This window comes from Coturnix japonica, chromosome 19 (genome assembly GCF_054131305.1).
Source record: "Coturnix japonica strain WE chromosome 19, WE-NBRP24, whole genome shotgun sequence".
Lineage (NCBI taxonomy): Eukaryota > Metazoa > Chordata > Aves > Galliformes > Phasianidae > Coturnix > Coturnix japonica.
The window spans coordinates 846,159-867,667 of record NC_140681.1 but is presented as its reverse complement, the minus strand read 5'-3'; the positions used below and the strand labels follow the sequence as shown (position 1 = coordinate 867,667).

At 51.9% G+C, this 21,509-nt stretch overlaps 2 protein-coding genes across 18 annotated transcripts; both read right to left on the bottom strand.

Moving 5' to 3' along the window:
• Positions 1-1,442: 1,442 nt before the first annotated feature.
• LOC146757738 (uncharacterized) lies at positions 1,443-11,438 on the bottom strand. Of its 8 annotated transcripts, none has more exons than XM_085519980.1 (8): positions 11,304-11,438; positions 9,536-10,556; positions 8,596-8,860; positions 7,517-7,679; positions 2,515-2,616; positions 2,365-2,428; positions 2,102-2,212; positions 1,443-2,004 (listed from the first exon to the last, which is right to left on the bottom strand). In XM_085519980.1, exon 2 carries the CDS (start codon positions 10,504-10,506, stop codon positions 9,646-9,648), a length of 861 nt encoding a protein of 286 aa, XP_085376106.1. In that variant the 5' UTR covers positions 10,507-10,556; positions 11,304-11,438; the 3' UTR covers positions 1,443-2,004; positions 2,102-2,212; positions 2,365-2,428; positions 2,515-2,616; positions 7,517-7,679; positions 8,596-8,860; positions 9,536-9,645. The 8 variants fall into 8 exon arrangements, with proteins under 8 accessions (XP_085376106.1, XP_085376109.1, XP_085376108.1 ...); XM_085519983.1 differs by lacking the exon at positions 2,102-2,212 and adding an exon at positions 7,939-7,971 and having other exon boundaries at positions 8,596-8,694; XM_085519982.1 differs by having other exon boundaries at positions 8,596-8,694.
• Positions 11,439-11,469: 31 nt separating this feature from the next.
• Positions 11,470-21,485, bottom strand: LOC146757737 (uncharacterized). Of its 10 annotated transcripts, XM_085519974.1 has the most exons (8): positions 21,351-21,485; positions 19,583-20,603; positions 18,643-18,741; positions 17,564-17,726; positions 12,542-12,643; positions 12,392-12,455; positions 12,129-12,239; positions 11,470-12,031 (listed from the first exon to the last, which is right to left on the bottom strand). In XM_085519974.1, exon 2 carries the CDS (start codon positions 20,551-20,553, stop codon positions 19,693-19,695), a length of 861 nt encoding a protein of 286 aa, XP_085376100.1. In that variant the 5' UTR covers positions 20,554-20,603; positions 21,351-21,485; the 3' UTR covers positions 11,470-12,031; positions 12,129-12,239; positions 12,392-12,455; positions 12,542-12,643; positions 17,564-17,726; positions 18,643-18,741; positions 19,583-19,692. The 10 variants fall into 10 exon arrangements, with proteins under 10 accessions (XP_085376100.1, XP_085376097.1, XP_085376094.1 ...); XM_085519971.1 differs by having other exon boundaries at positions 18,643-20,603; XM_085519968.1 differs by having other exon boundaries at positions 11,470-12,239; positions 18,643-18,907.
• Positions 21,486-21,509: the final 24 nt, after the last annotated feature.

The window sequence follows — 21,509 nt, the reverse complement described above, 5'->3', positions numbered from 1 at the left end:
TACCCCAGTGTTTTAGAGATCCCAGAGGTGAACGAGGGAGAATCTGAGAGAGCTGCAGCATCTGATGCACGGTCTCAGACATGAACCATCCAAATCGTTCATTATAAGTCCTCACATCACTTATATACCTTCACAGGTTTGCTCTTTCTAGCTTTCCCACTCAGCCCTACGTGTCAACAGAACATTCCACAAACACTCTTCAGCCATTCATGTGGGCACTTATCTGAGCAGAGCCACGAGCCATTCTTTCTTCTTCTAGAGGTGTCCATGCTTCCCATGCTGTTTATCTTGCTCCACAGCTGCTGCTCTGTACAGTCCTTATATTCCCACAAGTGCTCTTTCCTGATGAAGCCCATGTCTTCCTTGCCCACACAGGAACTGTCAGCTGTCATCCTCCAACTGGCTCAAGTTGGAGGATGCTTTGACTCGCCCTGGCCGCTTGTTTTCCTAGCTACAACTCTGCCCACTAATCTGCTGCTTCTTCCTTCAATTGGGGCTTTCCAATGATTGCTGTCTTGTGATTCAGTGATAGGACAGCCAAGAATGTTCTCTGGAGGAACAGGAGACCTACTCTGTGCTGTCTGAGTCTAGAGAAAAGGACCTGTTGTCAGAAGCCAGAATCTGGCTTAGGAAGGCCAGATCTGCAGAAGATCTGTGCCATGAAGGCACATCCATTTTAATCTGACTCCTTTTCCTTCATTCACATGCCCGCCCACAAACCCATGTGATGCACTCACACCAGCAGGCAGTGCCTGCAGCTATCCTCTACGCTACAGCCCCGGGGAACGGGCTCAGCCCCAGCCCCCAGGTGCTGCAGAACAGGACTCAACCCCTGCTGGATCCAGACCAAGACTTAAGAAGCAATTCCTGCTTAGAAACAGTGGGAGTGACTTTACCTCTTTGCAACCAGCTCCTTCTTTGGGGCTCAGCTCTGGGCCTGAGGCACGTTCACCTGCAGCCCTCCTGCTGCCATCTCCTCCTCCCCACTCCCAGTGCTACAATTCACATCATCCTACCCACATTTGCACTTCAAGGGCCTCAAAAGGAGGCTGATGCACAGGCCACGGCTGCCAGCATGCAGCTGGGCTTCCCAGGGCAAACAGCAACACACGGTGCATCCATCAGAAGCTGAAAGAGCCCTCAGGGAAGAGAGGCCAACTCAAGGGGCTGAGCACGGGACACCCTTCTTCCTGCCGGGCTGCTTCCCCTCCTCTGGTTTCTTTCTGTCAGTCCTCAGAGAGCAAGGAGATGCTCACAGCCTGTCACCAGCACTTACGGGTTGGCTGAAAGGCCACAGGTTGGGAAGACCAACAAGGAAACGGGGGAAAACCTGCACTGCACCATGTCAAGGGAGAGACGTGAAGCCGACCGCTTCATCGCCCTGCGATTGCCAGCCCGAGCGAGGGACGTTCTGACCAGCTACTGAAAGAGGCAGCACCAGGTTTAGAAAGTTCGCTTCAATTTTATTGCGTACAAGAAGATTTGGCTTCTATTTATTGCCCCGCCCACACCCCAAAATGAAACCCCAGTGCCCAGGATTGCCGCTTAGCAATCAGTCACTCAGCCTCCAGTCAGACCCAAGGAGAAGCCAAACCCCGGGGCTACGTCACCTCCTCCCTCTCCAGTCCCAGCCAGCCCTATTTCAACCTAACCCTACACCAGGCCTGGACCTCAAGAGACACACCCTGAAGGAACGCAGCGTCTCCAGCTCTTGCCATACACCAAGTCCTGCCTATGTGAAGCCCTCATTGCTTCTAACGCAGCACAAGTCCTTCCTGTCCAGTTCACTTCCATCATCTCCACCGTCCATGACAGGGAAAGCACGGCTGTGCCAGTAAACTGGGCTGTTGAGTCAGCAGCTCTTGGTGCCACCTCCGAGGAAGCGTTGCAGGTGGTTCTGCTGTCCTTTGTAGCTTCTTGCTCAAGCCCTCATCGTTGCTTTCTGCTTTCCTTCTCGGCTTTCTTCCTCAGCTGAGTAGCGCTTGCCTTGCCTCGGCAAGCTTGCTGCAAGAGGGAAAAAAGAGGCACTATTTCACTCACGCACGCTGCCAGCACAGTCTGACTTAGAGAGCTGCTCGCAAGATATCCCTGGGCTACGAACCCAAGAACAAGGAAGGACACAAAAGTCACATCTGCATTGTCTGTTACCGCATGCCAAGGAAGAGTCCTCACACTCGAGCACTGCCCCACTTGCAGCTGAGGGGAGGAGGAGCTGGAAAGGACAGGTGGACAGAAAAGAAGGGAAAAGCTGAAGAGGCGAGAATCAACTTCTCCCCGAGGCAGATCACACCTTTGTGGCCACTCTTTTAGGAATGCTCACCATTCCTAATCCTAGCGTTAGCAAGATGAAAATTCACCACCTACCTTTTCACGCTCCTCGCGTACGCACTGAGGGCCGTGCCGTGGCTGTGCTGCACAACACCAGCGACTGAAAGAAAGCACGCAGAGAGCGGATCTGTTGCAGACAGTGCCAGGAGCTGTGCTTGAACAACGCTTACGGTAAGGCACTCCTACCTTGCAATGGCCACACTTTGGGAGCTCTGGGACACAGCCACGTGTTGCTCTCCTGAGTCCCAGCTCCATTTCTCAGCCACTCACGCTCTGCTCCTCCATGTTCTGCAAAGGAAAAGTCCCAAGAGGGAAATTCAGTTCATCGCAGATGTCATCAAACTGTCAGGGCAGTCGCACTCATTGCTCGGGGTGAGCAACCAGCTGCATGCTTACCCAAGGAGCAGCGGTTACTTTTACTTGAGCGTAACAGCCAATGCCTGACTGCAAGTACGAACACTAACCTATGCCTAACTCTAAAATAACAACAGAAACCTATACCTAACTCTAAAATAACAACAAAAACCTATACCTAACTCTAAAATAACAACAAAAACCTATACCTAACCCTAAAGAACAAACAGGAACCTATGCCTAACTCTAAAAAACGAACAGGAACCTATCCCTAACGCTAAAACTAAACTGAACACTAACACTAACACTAATCTAACACTACCATCAACAAAAACATAACAAGAACCTAACCTAACAGGGGGAAGAAGGAACTGGGGGCCCACAGAACCAGAGGAGCAACAACATGGAGGAGAAGATGATGTTAAATAATGCCACCCAGCTAATGCTGGGGGCAGGGGCCGCGCAGCAGGAAAGGAGCCGAGTGCCTGGACCAGCGATGGTGAAGCTGTGACCATGCCAACGCGGGGCCTGGCACGGTGGTGTGGTGCCAGGCCAGCTATGCCGCGGGCGGATCCACGTCCATGGGCTCCTCTGGAGGGGGATCCACCTCCATCGGTTCCTCTGGAGGGGGATCCACCTCCATCGGTTCCTCCGGAGGGGGATCCACCTCCATAGGCTCCACATGGGTGGTGGTCACAGGGCTGGTCCAGCCATGATGGATAATGGCTCTCTTACCCCTCCTCTGCCTGATGGTCATGGCGGGCCCCCTCCTCCTTCTGACTCCTAGGGCCCCCAGCTCCATCCTCCCACCAGAAACTTCAACCCTCGCCCTCTTTGCAGCAGGCATGGCTGTTAACTGCCACAACTGTCAGAGGCATGCGGCAACGGTGACCATGGTGACATGGAGAGGGTTCTAAAATGGCGGCCGCACTGCTGGCACTGGAGTTCCACATAGGATGAGGAGGGGGCTGGAGGGCAGGGCATGGTACGGGAGCTACAAGGTGCTCCCTGTGCCCAGGGGGCAGCCCTTCTCTCTGGCCAGCAAGAGGGCACAGACGAGCCGGCCCCAAGTAAAGGGCCCTCGGCCTCCTTCACCCTCCTTCACCCTCCCCCTTCTTCCACAAGGGAATCTTTTTGGGCTGCCATACTGTTGTGGTTTTGTATTTTTTTCTATTGGTATTTCACATCATAACATCATCTGGAGATCATAGATTGATCAGTCAATCATATTGATCTAGATAAGTCCGTGACACAGACGCAGCACGCAGCAGCTCCTGATGGGGCTCCTGAGCTGAGCACCAACAACGGCAGGCTCCAAAGGGGACCTGACTACGCCTGCCTCCTGGGACACACAAGCTCTGCTTTCCATAGTCGCACCCAGCGCCTCTCCTTGTGCGGCACCTCGTCGGATTCAACCCTTGCCTACAATTAAGACCTCTGACTGAATTGGAATTCCAGTCACTCTGATTACACCCCACATCCCTGCTGCAGGCCCTCCCACATGCCCACGTGCTGCACCCAGCCACACCGGCTGCCACAGCCCCGCAGCCAGGCGGGGGGTTGGTGCTTCATGATCCTTGAGGTCCCTTCCAACCCGGGTCATTCTGTGATTCTGTGATCGGGTTGAAGGGGCTGGCACTGCCCTGAAGGTGAGCGAGAGAAGTTGGCAAAGGAAGGGTGAGTGGCGGGATCCGAGGAGGGCGTTTTGTGTTTGTGTGCGTGTCTGTTGTTTGCCTGATGTGTTTGTGTGCGTTGTTGTTTCAGGTGTCTGAATGAGGACTCCCTGTGGGAACTGGCAGCAAGCAAAGGAATGGATCGACGGGCCTGGGCGCCGTGTTGGACTGCGGCTGTGGAGCCAACGAAGGTGTGTCCAGTGTCCTTCCTTACATCATTGACTATGTATGAGGTGTACCTATATCTGTGTAACCATTTTACAAGTCAGGGTGCAGGTTTTTGGTGGGGTCCTGACAGTTCCTCAGCTAGAACCCTCTTACCCCTTTGAGACAGGCCGCTTCCGTCTGTAGCTGTCATGCCAGGAGCCAAATAAATTGCCCCATGGTGAAAAACACCAAGACTCCTATGTCTGCACCGACTCTTTAACCATTTGTTTAAGAGGTGGGTTTTTAGGTCCAACTCAGTATCCCTCCCTGCCACTGAAAGTACAGATGCAATAACCACCCGCACACCTGTTCCTTCGATTACCCGCCCCAGTCCCCTGAAATCATCTTTGATAGCCTTCAGGCTTTTTTTTACTAACTTCTTCACTGCCAGCCTGAACTATCAGCAGGGGATAGTAGACAGAAGGGCAGATCAGACTGGGAAGTCTCCCAGCAATGTCCCTGACCCGTGCCCAGGGGAGGGAGCACACCTCCCTGCGGGTAGGGTCGGGCCAGCATAGAGGGCCTTCCATTCCTTGCCAGTAGGGTCGTGCGCCCATGATGGCAGTAATGAACAAACTGCTGCATCACAAAGATCTTGGCCTGATTAGAAATCTTTGAGTAATGCTGTTACAGCAGACAGAATGTGCTAAGCGCAAGTAGTCTCCTGCACTTCACATCCTTGCTACTTTGTTCTGGGTGTTGTCACTGAGCAGCGTCTAACACAAATTCTGCCCCGGTCAGCTGGCTGCCTGAGCTTGAGCCCTGATGGCAACACTGTGTGCTTACCCAGGAGCAGCGGTTACTTTTACTTGAGTGTAGCAGCCAATGCCTGACTGTAAGTACGAACACTAACCTACGCCTAACTCTAAAATAACAACAGAAACCTATACCTAACCCTAAAGAACAAACAGGAACCTATGCCTAACTCTAAAGAACAAACAGGAACCTATCCCTAACGCTAAAACTAAACTGAACACTAACACTAACCTAACACAACCATCAAAACAAAGAACAGAGCAAACACCTAACTACAACAGGGGGAAGAAGGAACTGGGGGCCCACAGAACCGGAGGAGCAACGAGGTGGAGGAGAAGAAGATGTTAAATAATGCCACCCAGCTCATGCTGGGGGCAGGGGCCACGCAGCAGGAAAGGAGCCGAGTGCCTGGACCAGCGATGGTGAAGCTGTGACCATGCCAACGCGGGGCCTGGCACGGTGGTGTGGTGCCAGGCCAGCTATGCCGCGGGCGGATCCACGTCCATGGGCTCCTCTGGAGGGGGATCCACCTCCATCGGTTCCTCCGGAGGGGGATCCACCTCCATCGGCTCCACATGGGTGGTGGTCACAGGGCTGGTCCAGGCATGATGGAAACGGGCTCCTTTCCCCCTCCTCCATTTGATGGTTATGGCGGGCACCCTCCTCCTCTTCGGTTCTGGGGCCCCCAGCTCCTTCTCCCCACTTAAATCCTCACTACATTCCTCTCGCCCTCGCTTCGTGCTGGACATGGCTGCTACCTGCCCAGCACTCTCAGAGGTGAGTGAGTCGGGTGGAGCCGCAGCAACCAAGGTGACAGCTGTGACATGGGGAAGATTCCAAAATGGCACCTGTGCTGCTGGGAGTGGTGTTCCGCATAGGATGAGGAGGGGGCTGGAGGGCAGGGCACGGCACGGGAGCTACAAGGCACTCCCTGTGTCCAGCGGGCAGCCCTTCTCTCCGGCCAGCAAGAGGGCACAGAGAGCTGGCCCCGAGAAAAGGGCCCTCGGCCTCCTTCACCCTCCCCCTCCTTTCATAAGGGAATCCCCACTTTGGGCTGGGCACCCACATGGAATCATTGAAACTACAACCTACTACTTTGCTTCTACAGCAAGACTATTGTACTGAAATACTACTGTACTTAAAACACCTGCAATCACACTACACTCGTTTTTAATATTAAACTCTCAAACTTTCATAGCAAATAATAACATCCGCTCACAAAGAAAATGTGGAGAGGCCACAAAAGAGAAATACCACTCATGAAAACATTTGTATTTAGACATTCAAACTAACAACGTACTTTGTCTTTACCTAACCGTACCATTCTGTGCTAGAAATACGATGTTTTGCTGTAGAGTATAACTTGGAGAACCCAAAAGCAGCTAAAACCTGCTCCACTCAGTAATTTGACCATCCGCTGATATTTGGTTCTTTTCTCCCTTGCTTTCTAGTTGCTCACTCTTTAGACACACGCAAATCACATTGTCAAGGACTACAAAAACACTGTTAGCCAAAAAATTTATGCTGGCAGAATCTTAACGTTAGAAACGTGTAAATTGGTTGCAAAGAAGAAAGTGAAGACCAACACAGTAACCAAATACTAACTGATACATAAGGCTTCTCTCACACATCCTGAAAACAGAACCGCCAGCCTTAATGAACTTTGCTCTTCAGACACTGACTGAAATGCAAGTATTACCTTGTCATGGTTTAATAATTTTGTAATTTTGCTATCAGTATTCCACATCATAACATCATATAAAGCATGAATAGTTTTACTGAATCTGCAACTTACAGAAGAAGACTACATCTCCCAGAGAACAACACGAGGTCACGGGACCTGGACACTATATTAACTCTGTCGCAGGCTAGACTGACGTCTTTCGAGTTCTGGCGTTCAGGGGAGTGTGTGGGAGCCTTCACCGTTTCGCCTAGATTTACAGTAGGCCTCTCGGTTTCGGGACTCATTCTCTCTCCTATTTTGCTTGATTCGTTAGCTCAATTTTCAATTATATTGTATTATACTGTGTTATCCTGTATTTCGATATAGTAATTTAGTAAATAAGTGTGCCTCCTTAGATTGTTGCTGCTGTTTTCTTTTCCTAATTAACTTTTTTTCCTTTCGGCCTAGGGCCCCTGCTGGGCCCACAGTCCCTGTCACGGACGCAGGTGGATTTTTAGTTTAAACCGTGACATACCTGTAGCAGCCTGGATCTGGCAATAGTCAAAGAATCCTTTACGTCCAGCTCCTTAGCATCAAAAGACCACAGATACTGCTGGGGCAGAATTTCATTGAAGCCTTCAAAAGAAGCTTGTGTCTGTTCCTCAGTGCCTCGGGAAAGTCTCCATTCTGCTACCAGCCTGGAAAAGACACAGAAGGATCATTTAAAACAGGCTACGCTAACCCAAGTTCATCTTTGTTAGTTTGTTTTGAAATGAACCGTAAGCTGTGTTAAGAAAAATGATGGAAAGTGCTGGGGATAGAGCACTGTGTAACTGTATTCTAATTGTATTCCCAACCTTCACCCTGCGCAAACAATTTTAAGTTAAAACCCTATGTTTCCAACCACTCAACTGCAGAAAGCATTTTAGGCTCCAGGAGAAGGCAGCATCTACTCACTGATGATATTAATGAGAGCACAGGAGTCCCTTGCTGTTCGGAGGAAGAAAAAAATGCAGAGCTGTGTTCATCTAATATGTTCCATATTTGTTTCTGTCAATCACGAAACTTTGCTCTGTGGTAGAAACTCCACTCTCCATTAAGAAAAGGGAGAAAAGCAGGCAGGAGACCCAAAGAACCTGAACCCAGGGAGAAGCAGATATTATGCTGAATTCAAGCCTAACCTGTCAGGAGAACTGGAATCGAAAGGAGAGAACGCAACACAGGACACAGAGTGTGACAAAAGAACATTGCTTAAGCTGCAATCTGAGCTCTGCCCGGCTTCCTCAAAACCAGAAGAGAACGGTCTTCTGCAGGTACTCCCTCCTCTCCATCCCAGTGAGTATTTGGCACAACTGCCAATGCCAATACGTTCCTTCTGCAAATGTCACCGTTTCTGTGAAACCTTTCCAGATGACTCGTGACTAAAGCAATTTCTACTCCCTCATTCCTCAAAACCTTCCCACACAAAAGCCTTCACAGATCAGATGGTAAGAAAGAGGGAATTCTACGGCCACAGCAATAAAGCGCGCAGAAAGCCCATCTGTTGCAGACAGAGGAGTGAGCCGTGCTTAACCAACACTGCTTCAGCGCACGCTTACAGTAAGGCACACCTACCTTGCGCTGGCCACGCACGAAGCTCGTGACGCAGCTCCAGGCGGCTCTCCTGGGGCCCAGCTTCATTTCACGGCCACTCACGCTCTGCTGCTGGACATTCTGCAACGGAAAAGCCACCGGATGCAAATCCCATCCCTCGCAGATGGCATCAGACCTCCGCTCTCATGGCAGTCACCACCGCCCTGCCCTGGGCAGCGCTTCCACTGCCCTTGCTCCTGCCACAAGACACCAACGTCTGCTTCTGACGCGGCTCCACCATGGGATCCTGTATGCAACAGAAAAACACACGGAGGCTGCCAGCCACTGCAACACGCGCGCTGTGAAACCCCTGGCACTGCTGAGTCCCAAGAGCAGAGGAGAGAAGCGTTTGCCTGCCATGGACGGGCTGCGGCGGGATTGAATCCTGCCTTCGAATCGGGACACCCCCAGGGAGAGCCTCCCTGGGGACCCAAAGACTGAAATGGAGGCAAGGTAACACTTTGCTATAGAAAGGGAAAGGGGAACTTCACAGAATCCGAGACAAAGGGTAACTGCAGATAGTTTACATTTAAAAGTGCAGGGATAGGGGGAATTACAGACACTTAGTCAAAATAAAACCAGAGAAGAGGGCAATAAAGATAAGAAGAAATTGTCCGGAGACCTCTGACAAGAAGAAGGATTAGATACCCCCGGGCAAGATGATGCTGACATGGGAGAACGATAGCAGCAGATAACACCAAGAAGAAAACAGAAGAAGAATTTCACCCCAAAACAACGGCAAGGGTCGCGGGGAATGGGGTCCTAGGGAATGTAATGAATATGTAATCAAACTGAGGAGGAGACTATTGATTACGTATTAGCTTAACCTATATCTGTAACACACTTTTCTCCTTACGGTGTGCAAGTTTGGTGGAGCTCTCCCGCTTGCACCCGGCGCTGCGCAACGCTGGAATAAACATACCTGCTTTAGAACCCATCTTTGGGTTATAGAGTTTGATTCCGCAAGTCATCTTCCTGCCGCACAGCCCAGCACGGCCGGAGCCGCACCACACGATCCGGGCCGGGGCCGGCTCAGGCTCTGCCTCCAGGCTTTTGGGGCCGGCCGGGTGACTCCGCAGCACAGCGAGACCGTGGAGCCGCCCGGGAGCCGCCTCTGGGTGCCGGCAGCGCCGCGAGCTCCTCCCCCGACAGCCCCTCCGTGCCCCCGCCCCGAGGCCCGACCCCGTTCGCAGCACAGAGCCCGCTCCTCCCGGCCCCGCTCATGGCCGCCATGCCGCCATGGCCCGGAAGTGCTCTCCGCCGCCTGCAGGAAGCACTTCCTGTCACTGGCACTGGCACTGTCACGTGGCTCAGGCCGGGCTGGGGCCTGTTGGGGGGGGGCGGCTGCCGGAAAAGGACCCAAAATTCACGTCTCATTTCGTGTCTTTCCTCTCGCTTTCCTTCCTTTACCTTCCCCTTCCCTTCCTTCCTTCCTCGCCCTCGTCCCCTTCCCTTCACCACCTCCCTGTGTCCATTCCAGTGCCTGGCCACCCTTTCTGAGCAGTAATACCTCGTAGTGTCCAGCCTGAATCTCCCCTGTCGCAGCTTGAAGCCATTCCCTCTGGTCCTATCATTAATGACACGAGAGAAGAGGCCGAGCCCCAGCTCACTACAGCCTCCCTTCAGGAAGTTAGAGAGAGCAATGAGGTCTCCCCTGAGCCTCCTCTTCTCCAGGCTGAACAATCCCAGCTCCCTCAGCCGCTCCTCATACGGCCTGTGCTCCAGACCCCTCACCAGCTTTGTTGCCCTCCTCTGAACGCGTTCCAGGGCCTCCATGTCTTTCTTGCACTGAGGGGCCCAAAACTGAACACAGCACTCGAGCTGCGGCCTCATCAGTGCTGAGAACAGGGGGACAATCACCTCTCTGCTCCTGCTGGCAACACTGTTTCCCATGCAGGCCAGGATGCCCTCGGCCTTCTTCTATTATACAGCAAAGGAATCCCCTGAAAAGGAAACCACAATATCTGGCAACATGAAACAAAGTTCTGATTCGTAAAAGACTGGCAGCAAGGCCTGAATCTCTTGTGTCATCTGCTCTTGATGTATCACATTAGCACTAGGTGGAATGCAGAAGCTTCCTGAGACGTGATAATCAAAACCTAGTCCAATGCCTTTAAAAAAGCCTTTAAGAGATTACTCCTCCTTGTCTGTTTAAAATAAACTTAGGTAATACAAAAGGTTGGAAAATTTTTGGACAACTCCCCAGGGCCGGGCTTTGGAAGGCCGTATTGACGAGAGTCAATCAAGCTCCGGCTGCAGGCGTATATGTGTGTGCCAGTTCTTTAACACAGTAGAAATCACAACTTGCTGCATGATCAAAATTCTACATGTGCTACTCCTGAACCCCAATGACTTCCAACGGTGTTAAATTACCCCTTGATCTCAAAGCAGAACAAAACAACAAAATGCCACACCAATAGTGAATACATAAAAACAAACAACTCCTTGGGCCTCAAGGGGAGGCTGATGCACAGGCCACGGCTGCCAGCGTGCAGCTGGGCTTCCCAGGGCAAACAGCAACACACGGTGCATCCATCAGAAGCTGAAAGAGCCCTCAGGGAAGAGAGGCCAACTCAAGGGGCTGAGCACGGGACACCCTTCTTCCTGCCGGGCTGCTTCCCCTCCTCTGGTTTCTTTCTGTCAGTCCTCAGAGAGCAAGGAGATGCTCACAGCCTGTCACCAGCACTTACGGGTTGGCTGAAAGGCCACAGGTTGGGAAGACCAACAAGGAAACGGGGGAAAACCTGCACTGCACCATGTCAAGGGAGAGACGTGAAGCCGACCGCTTCATCGCCCTGCGATTGCCAGCCCGAGCGAGGGACGTTCTGACCAGCTACTGAAAGAGGCAGCACCAGGTTTAGAAAGTTCGCTTCAATTTTATTGCGTACAAGAAGATTTGGCTTCTATTTATTGCCCCGCCCACACCCCAAAATGAAACCCCAGTGCCCAGGATTGCCGCTTAGCAATCAGTCACTCAGCCTCCAGTCAGACCCAAGGAGAAGCCAAACCCCGGGGCTACGTCACCTCCTCCCTCTCCAGTCCCAGCCAGCCCTATTTCAACCTAACCCTACACCAGGCCTGGACCTCAAGAGACACACCCTGAAGGAACGCAGCGTCTCCAGCTCTTGCCATACACCAAGTCCTGCCTATGTGAAGCCCTCATTGCTTCTAACGCAGCACAAGTCCTTCCTGTCCAGTTCACTTCCATCATCTCCACCGTCCATGACAGGGAAAGCACGGCTGTGCCAGTAAACTGGGCTGTTGAGTCAGCAGCTCTTGGTGCCACCTCCGAGGAAGCGTTGCAGGTGGTTCTGCTGTCCTTTGTAGCTTCTTGCTCAAGCCCTCATCGTTGCTTTCTGCTTTCCTTCTCGGCTTTCTTCCTCAGCTGAGTAGCGCTTGCCTTGCCTCGGCAAGCTTGCTGCAAGAGGGAAAAAAGAGGCACTATTTCACTCACGCACGCTGCCAGCACAGTCTGACTTAGAGAGCTGCTCGCAAGATATCCCTGGGCTACGAACCCAAGAACAAGGAAGGACACAAAAGTCACATCTGCATTGTCTGTTACCGCATGCCAAGGAAGAGTCCTCACACTCGAGCACTGCCCCACTTGCAGCTGAGGGGAGGAGGAGCTGGAAAGGACAGGTGGACAGAAAAGAAGGGAAAAGCTGAAGAGGCGAGAATCAACTTCTCCCCGAGGCAGATCACACCTTTGTGGCCACTCTTTTAGGAATGCTCACCATTCCTAATCCTAGCGTTAGCAAGATGAAAATTCACCACCTACCTTTTCACGCTCCTCGCGTACGCACTGAGGGCCGTGCCGTGGCTGTGCTGCACAACACCAGCGACTGAAAGAAAGCACGCAGAGAGCGGATCTGTTGCAGACAGTGCCAGGAGCTGTGCTTGAACAACGCTTACGGTAAGGCACTCCTACCTTGCAATGGCCACACTTTGGGAGCTCTGGGACACAGCCACGTGTTGCTCTCCTGAGTCCCAGCTCCATTTCTCAGCCACTCACGCTCTGCTCCTCCATGTTCTGCAAAGGAAAAGTCCCAAGAGGGAAATTCAGTTCATCGCAGATGTCATCAAACTGTCAGGGCAGTCGCACTCATTGCTCGGGGTGAGCAACCAGCTGCATGCTTACCCAAGGAGCAGCGGTTACTTTTACTTGAGTGTAACAGCCAATGCCTGACTGCAAGTACGAACACTAACCTATGCCTAACTCTAAAATAACAACAGAAACCTATACCTAACTCTAAAATAACAACAAAAACCTATACCTAACTCTAAAATAACAACAAAAACCTATACCTAACCCTAAAGAACAAACAGGAACCTATGCCTAACTCTAAAAAACGAACAGGAACCTATCCCTAACGCTAAAACTAAACTGAACACTAACACTAACACTAATCTAACACTACCATCAACAAAAACATAACAAGCACCTAACCTAACAGGGGGAAGAAGGAACTGGGGGCCCACAGAACCAGAGGAGCAACAACATGGAGGAGAAGATGATGTTAAATAATGCCACCCAGCTAATGCTGGGGGCAGGGGCCGCGCAGCAGGAAAGGAGCCGAGTGCCTGGACCAGCGATGGTGAAGCTGTGACCATGCCAACGCGGGGCCTGGCACGGTGGTGTGGTGCCAGGCCAGCTATGCCGCGGGCGGATCCACATCCATGGGCTCCTCTGGAGGGGGATCCACCTCCATCGGTTCCTCCGGAGGGGGATCCACCTCCATCGGTTCCTCCGGAGGGGGATCCACCTCCATAGGCTCCACATGGGTGGTGGTCACAGGGCTGGTCCAGGCATGATGGATAATGGCTCTCTTACCCCTCCTCTGCCTGATGGTCATGGCGGGCCCCCTCCTCCTTCTGACTCCTAGGGCCCCCAGCTCCATCCTCCCACCAGAAACTTCAACCCTCGCCCTCTTTGCAGCAGGCATGGCTGTTAACTGCCACAACTGTCAGAGGCATGCGGCAACGGTGACCATGGTGACATGGAGAGGGTTCTAAAATGGCGGCCGCACTGCTGGCACTGGAGTTCCACATAGGATGAGGAGGGGGCTGGAGGGCAGGGCATGGTACGGGAGCTACAAGGTGCTCCCTGTGCCCAGCGGGCAGCCCTTCTCTCTGGCCAGCAAGAGGGCACAGACGAGCCGGCCCCAAGTAAAGGGCCCTCGGCCTCCTTCACCCTCCTTCACCCTCCTTCACCCTCCTTCACCCTCCCCCTTCTTCCACAAGGGAATCTTTTTGGGCTGCCATACTGTTGTGGTTTTGTATTTTTTTCTATTGGTATTTCACATCATAACATCATCTGGAGATCATAGATTGATCAGTCAATCATATTGATCTAGATAAGTCCGTGACACAGACGCAGCACGCAGCAGCTCCTGATGGGGCTCCTGAGCTGAGCACCAACAACGGCAGGCTCCAAAGGGGACCTGACTACGCCTGCCTCCTGGGACACACAAGCTCTGCTTTCCATAGTCGCACCCAGCGCCTCTCCTTGTGCGGCACCTCGGCGGATTCAACCCTTACCTACAATTAAGACCTCTGACTGAATTGGAATTCCAGTCACTCTGATTACACCCCACATCCCTGCTGCAGGCCCTCCCACATGCCCACGTGCTGCACCCAGCCACACCGGCTGCCACAGCCCCGCAGCCAGGCGGGGGGTTGGTGCTTCATGATCCTTGAGGTCCCTTCCAACCCGGGTCATTCTGTGATTCTGTGATCGGGTTGAAGGGGCTGGCACTGCCCTGAAGGTGAGCGAGAGAAGTTGGCAAAGGAAGGGTGAGTGGCGGGATCCGAGGAGGGCGTTTTGTGTTTGTGTGCGTGTCTGTTGTTTGCCTGATGTGTTTGTGTGCGTTGTTGTTTCAGGTGTCTGAATGAGGACTCCCTGTGGGAACTGGCAGCAAGCAAAGGAATGGATCGACGGGCCTGGGCGCCGTGTTGGACTGCGGCTGTGGAGCCAACGAAGGTGTGTCCAGTGTCCTTCCTTACATCATTGACTATGTATGAGGTGTACCTATATCTGTGTAACCATTTTACAAGTCAGGGTGCAGGTTTTTGGTGGGGTCCTGACAGTTCCTCAGCTAGAACCCTCTTACCCCTTTGAGACAGGCCGCTTCCGTCTGTAGCTGTCATGCCAGGAGCCAAATAAATTGCCCCATGGTGAAAAACACCAAGACTCCTATGTCTGCACCGACTCTTTAACCATTTGTTTAAGAGGTGGGTTTTTAGGTCCAACTCAGTATCCCTCCCTGCCACTGAAAGTACAGATGCAATAACCACCCGCACACCTGTTCCTTCGATTACCCGCCCCAGTCCCCTGAAATCATCTTTGATAGCCTTCAGGCTTTTTTTACTAACTTCTTCACTGCCAGCCTGAACTATCAGCAGGGGATAGTAGACAGAAGGGCAGATCAGACTGGGAAGTCTCCCAGCAACGTCCCTGACCCGTGCCCAGGGGAGGGAGCACACCTCCCTGCGGGTAGGGTCGGGCCAGCATATAGGGCCTTCCATTCCTCGCCAGTAGGGTCGTGCGCCCATGATGGCAGTAATGAACAAACTGCTGCATCACAAAGATCTTGGCCTGATTAGAAATCTTTGAGTAATGCTGTTACAGCAGACAGAATGTGCTAAGCGCAAGTAGTCTCCTGCACTTCACATCCTTGCTACTTTGTTCTGGGTGTTGTCACTGAGCAGCGTCTAACACAAATTCTGCCCCGGTCAGCTGGCTGCCTGAGCTTGAGCCCTGATGGCAACACTGTGTGCTTACCCAGGAGCAGCGGTTACTTTTACTTGAGTGTAGCAGCCAATGCCTGACTGTAAGTACGAACACTAACCTACGCCTAACTCTAAAATAACAACAGAAACCTATACCTAACCCTAAAGAACAAACAGGAACCTATGCCTAACTCTAAAGAACAAACAGGAACCTATCCCTAACGCTAAAACTAAACTGAACACTAACACTAACCTAACACAACCATCAAAACAAAGAACAGAGCAAACACCTAACTACAACAGGGGGAAGAAGGAACTGGGGGCCCACAGAACCGGAGGAGCAACGAGGTGGAGGAGAAGAAGATGTTAAATAATGCCACCCAGCTCATGCTGGGGGCAGGGGCCACGCAGCAGGAAAGGAGCCGAGTGCCTGGACCAGCGATGGTGAAGCTGTGACCATGCCAACGCGGGGCCTGGCACGGTGGTGTGGTGCCAGGCCAGCTATGCCGCGGGCGGATCCACGTCCATGGGCTCCTCTGGAGGGGGATCCACCTCCATCGGTTCCTCCGGAGGGGGATCCACCTCCATCGGCTCCACATGGGTGGTGGTCACAGGGCTGGTCCAGGCATGATGGAAACGGGCTCCTTTCCCCCTCCTCCATTTGATGGTTATGGCGGGCACCCTCCTCCTCTTCGGTTCTGGGGCCCCCAGCTCCTTCTCCCCACTTAAATCCTCACTACATTCCTCTCGCCCTCGCTTCGTGCTGGACATGGCTGCTACCTGCCCAGCACTCTCAGAGGTGAGTGAGTCGGGTGGAGCCGCAGCAACCAAGGTGACAGCTGTGACATGGGGAAGATTCCAAAATGGCACCTGTGCTGCTGGGAGTGGTGTTCCGCATAGGATGAGGAGGGGGCTGGAGGGCAGGGCACGGCACGGGAGCTACAAGGCACTCCCTGTGTCCAGCGGGCAGCCCTTCTCTCCGGCCAGCAAGAGGGCACAGAGAGCTGGCCCCGAGAAAAGGGCCCTCGGCCTCCTTCACCCTCCCCCTCCTTTCATAAGGGAATCCCCACGTTGGGCTGGGCACCCACATGGAATCATTGAAACTACGACCTACTACTTTGCTTCTACAGCAAGACTATTGTACTGACATACTACTGTACTTAAAAGCACCTGCAATCACACTACACTCGTTTTTAATATTAAACTCTCAAACTTTCATAGCAAATAATAACATCCGCTCACAAAGAAAATGTGGAGAGGCCACAAAAGAGAAATACCACTCATGAAAACATTTGTATTTAGACATTCAAACTAACAACGTACTTTGTCTTTACCTAACCGTACCATTCTGTGCTAGAAATACGATGTTTTGCTGTAGAGTATAACTTGGAGAACCCAAAAGCAGCTAAAACCTGCTCCACTCAGTAATTTGACCATCCGCTGATATTTGGTTCTTTGCTCCCTTGCTTTCTAGTTGCTCACTCTTTAGACACACGCAAATCACATTGTCAAGGACTACAAAAACACTGTTAGCCAAAAAATTTATGCTGGCAGAATCTTAACGTTAGAAACGTGTAAATTGGTTGCAAAGAAGAAAGTGAAGACCAACACAGTAACCAAATGCTAACTGATACATAAGGCTTCTCTCACACATCCTGAAAACAGAACCGCCAGCCTTAATGAACTTTGCTCTTCAGACACTGACTGAAATGCAAGTATTACCTTGTCATGGTTTAATAATTTTGTAATTTTGCTATCAGTATTCCACATCATAACATCATATAAAGCATGAATAGTTTTACTGAATCTGCAACTTACAGAAGAAGACTACATCTCCCAGAGAACAACACGAGGTCACGGGACCTGGACACTATATTAACTCTGTCGCAGGCTAGACTGACGTCTTTCGAGTTCTGGCGTTCAGGGGAGTGTGTGGGAGCCTTCACCGTTTCACCTAGATTTACAGTAGGCCTCTCGGTTTCGGGACTCATTCTCTCTCCTATTTTGCTTGATTCGTTAGCTCAATTTTCAATTATATTGTATTATACTGTGTTATCCTGTATTTCGATATAGTAATTTAGTAAATAAGTGTGCCTCCTTAGATTGTTGCTGCTGTTTTCTTTTCCTAATTAACTTTTTTTCCTTTCGGCCTAGGGCCCCTGCTGGACCCACAGTCCCTGTCACAGACGCAGGTGGATTTTTAGTTTAAACCGTGACATACCTGTAGCAGCCTGGATCTGGCAATAGTCAAAGAATCCTTTACGTCCAGCTCCTTAGCATCAAAAGACCACAGATACTGCTGGGGCAGAATTTCATTGAAGCCTTCAAAAGAAGCTTGTGTCTGTTCCTCAGTGCCTCGGGAAAGTCTCCATTCTGCTACCAGCCTGGAAAAGACACAGAAGGATCATTTAAAACAGGCTACGCTAACCCAAGTTCATCTTTGTTAGTTTGTTTTGAAATGAACCGTAAGCTGTGTTAAGAAAAATGATGGAAAGTTCTGGGGATAGAGCACTGTGTAACTGTATTCTAATTGTATTCCCAAGCTTCACCCTGCGCAAACAATTTTAAGTTAAAACCCTATGTTTCCAACCACTCAACTGCAGAAAGCATTTTAGGCTCCAGCAGAAGGCAGCATCTAGTCACTGATGATATTAATGAGAGCACAGGAGTCCCTTGCTGTTCGGAGGAAGAAAAAAATGCAGAGCTGTGTTCATCTAATATGTTCCATATTTGTTTCTGTCAATCACAAAACTTTGCTCTGTGGTAGAAACTCCACTCTCCATTAAGAAAAGGGAGAAAAGCAGGCAGGAGACCCAAAGAACCTGAACCCAGGGAGAAGCAGATATTATGCTGAATTCAAGCCTAACCTGTCAGGAGAACTGGAATCGAAAGGAGAGAACGCAACACAGGACACAGAGTGTGACAAAAGAACATTGCTTAAGCTGCAATCTGAGCTCTGCCCGGCTTCCTCAAAACCAGAAGAGAACGGTCTTCTGCAGGTACTCCCTCCTCTCCATCCCAGTGAGTATTTGGCACAACTGCCAATGCCAATACGTTCCTTCTGCAAATGTCACCGTTTCTGTGAAACCTTTCCAGATGACTCGTGACTAAAGCAATTTCTACTCCCTCATTCCTCAAAACCTTCCCACACAAAAGCCTTCACAGATCAGATGGTAAGAAAGAGGGAATTCTACGGCCACAGCAATAAAGCGCGCAGAAAGCCCATCTGTTGCAGACAGAGGAGTGAGCCGTGCTTAACCAACACTGCTTCAGCGCACGCTTACAGTAAGGCACACCTACCTTGCGCTGGCCACGCACGAAGCTCGTGACGCAGCTCCAGGCGGCTCTCCTGGGGCCCAGCTTCATTTCACGGCCACTCACGCTCTGCTGCTGGACATTCTGCAACGGAAAAGCCACCGGATGCAAATCCCATCCCTCGCAGATGGCATCAGACCTCCGCTCTCATGGCAGTCACCACCGCCCTGCCCTGGGCAGCGCTTCCACTGCCCTTGCTCCTGCCACAAGACACCAACGTCTGCTTCTGACGCGGCTCCACCATGGGATCCTGTATGCAACAGAAAAACACACGGAGGCTGCCAGCCACTGCAACACGCGCGCTGTGAAACCCCTGGCACTGCTGAGTCCCAAGAGCAGAGGAGAGAAGCGTTTGCCTGCCATGGACGGGCTGCGGCGGGATTGAATCCTGCCTTCGAATCGGGACACCCCCAGGGAGAGCCTCCCTGGGGACCCAAAGACTGAAATGGAGGCAAGGTAACACTCTGCTATAGAAAGGGAAAGGGGAACTTCACAGAAACCGAGACAAAGGGTAACTGCAGATAGTTTACATTTAAAAGTGCAGGGATAGGGGGAATTACAGACACTTAGTCAAAATAAAACCAGAGAAGAGGGCAATAAAGATAAGAAGAAATTGTCCGGAGACCTCTGACAAGAAGAAGGATTAGATACCCCCGGGCAAGATGATGCTGACATGGGAGAACGATAGCAGCAGATAACACCAAGAAGAAAACAGAAGAAGAATTTCACCCCAAAACAACGGCAAGGGTCGCGGGGAATGGGGTCCTAGGGAATGTAATGAATATGTAATCAAACTGAGGAGGAGACTATTGATTACGTATTAGCTTAACCTATATCTGTAACACACTTTTCTCCTTACGGTGTGCAAGTTTGGTGGAGCTCTCCCGCTTGCACCCGGCGCTGCGCAACGCTGGAATAAACATACCTGCTTTAGAACCCATCTTTGGGTTATAGAGTTTGATTCCGCAAGTCATCTTCCTGCCGCACAGCCCAGCACGGCCGGAGCCGCACCACACGATCCGGGCCGGGGCCGGCTCAGGCTCTGCCTCCAGGCTTTTGGGGCCGGCCGGGTGACTCCGCAGCACAGCGAGACCGTGGAGCCGCCCGGGAGCCGCCTCTGGGTGCCGGCAGCGCCGCGAGCTCCTCCCCCGACAGCCCCTCCGTGCCCCCGCCCCGAGGCCCGACCCCGTTCGCAGCACAGAGCCCGCTCCTCCTGGCCCCGCTCATGGCCGCCATGCCGCCATGGCCCGGAAGTGCTCTCCGCCGCCTGCAGGAAGCACTTCCTGTCACTGGCACTGGCACTGTCACGTGGCTCAGGCCGGGCTGGGGCCTGTTGGGGGGGGGCGGCTGCCGGAAAAGGACCCAAAATTCACGTCTCATTTCGTGTCTTTCCTCTCGCTTTCCTTCCTTTACCTTCCCCTTCCCTTCCTTCCTTCCTCGCCCTCGTCCCCTTCCCTTCACCACCTCCCTGTGTCCATTCCAGTGCCTGGCCACCCTTTCTGAGCAGTAATACCTCGTAGTGTCCAGCCTGAATCTCCCCTGTCGCAGCTTGAAGCCATTCCCTCTGGTCCTATCATTAATGACACGAGAGAAGAGGCCGAGCCCCAGCTCACTACAGCCTCCCTTCAGGAAGTTAGAGAGAGCAATGAGGTCTCCCCTGAGCCTCCTCTTCTCCAGGCTGAACAATCCCAGCTCCCTCAGCCGCTCCTCATACGGCCTGTGCTCCAGACCCCTCACCAGCTTTGTTGCCCTCCTCTGAACGCGTTCCAGGGCCTCCATGTCTTTCTTGCACTGAGGGGCCCAAAACTGAACACAGCACTCGAGCTGCGGCCTCATCAGTGCTGAGAACAGGGGGACAATCACCTCTCTGCTCCTGCTGGCAACACTGTTTCCCATGCAGGCCAGGATGCCCTCGGCCTTCTTCTATTATACAGCAAAGGAATCCCCTGAAAAGGAAACCACAATATCTGGCAACATGAAACAAAGTTCTGATTCGTAAAAGACTGGCAGCAAGGCCTGAATCTCTTGTGTCATCTGCTCTTGATGTATCACATTAGCACTAGGTGGAATGCAGAAGCTTCCTGAGACGTGATAATCAAAACCTAGTCCAATGCCTTTAAAAAAGCCTTTAAGAGATTACTCCTCCTTGTCTGTTTAAAATAAACTTAGGTAATACAAAAGGTTGGAAAATTTTTGGACAACTCCCCAGGGCCGGGCTTTGGAAGGCCGTATTGACGAGAGTCAATCAAGCTCCGGCTGCAGGCGTATATGTGTGTGCCAGTTCTTTAACACAGTAGAAATCACAACTTGCTGCATGATCAAAATTCTACATGTGCTACTCCTGAACCCCAATGACTTCCAACGGTGTTAAATTACCCCTTGATCTCAAAGCAGAACAAAACAACAAAATGCCACACCAATAGTGAATACATAAAAACAAACAACTCCTTGGGCCTCAAGGGGAGGCTGATGCACAGGCCACGGCTGCCAGCGTGCAGCTGGGCTTCCCAGGGCAAACAGCAACACACGGTGCATCCATCAGAAGCTGAAAGAGCCCTCAGGGAAGAGAGGCCAACTCAAGGGGCTGAGCACGGGACACCCTTCTTCCTGCCGGGCTGCTTCCCCTCCTCTGGTTTCTTTCTGTCAGTCCTCAGAGAGCAAGGAGATGCTCACAGCCTGTCACCAGCACTTACGGGTTGGCTGAAAGGCCACAGGTTGGGAAGACCAACAAGGAAACGGGGGAAAACCTGCACTGCACCATGTCAAGGGAGAGACGTGAAGCCGACCGCTTCATCGCCCTGCGATTGCCAGCCCGAGCGAGGGACGTTCTGACCAGCTACTGAAAGAGGCAG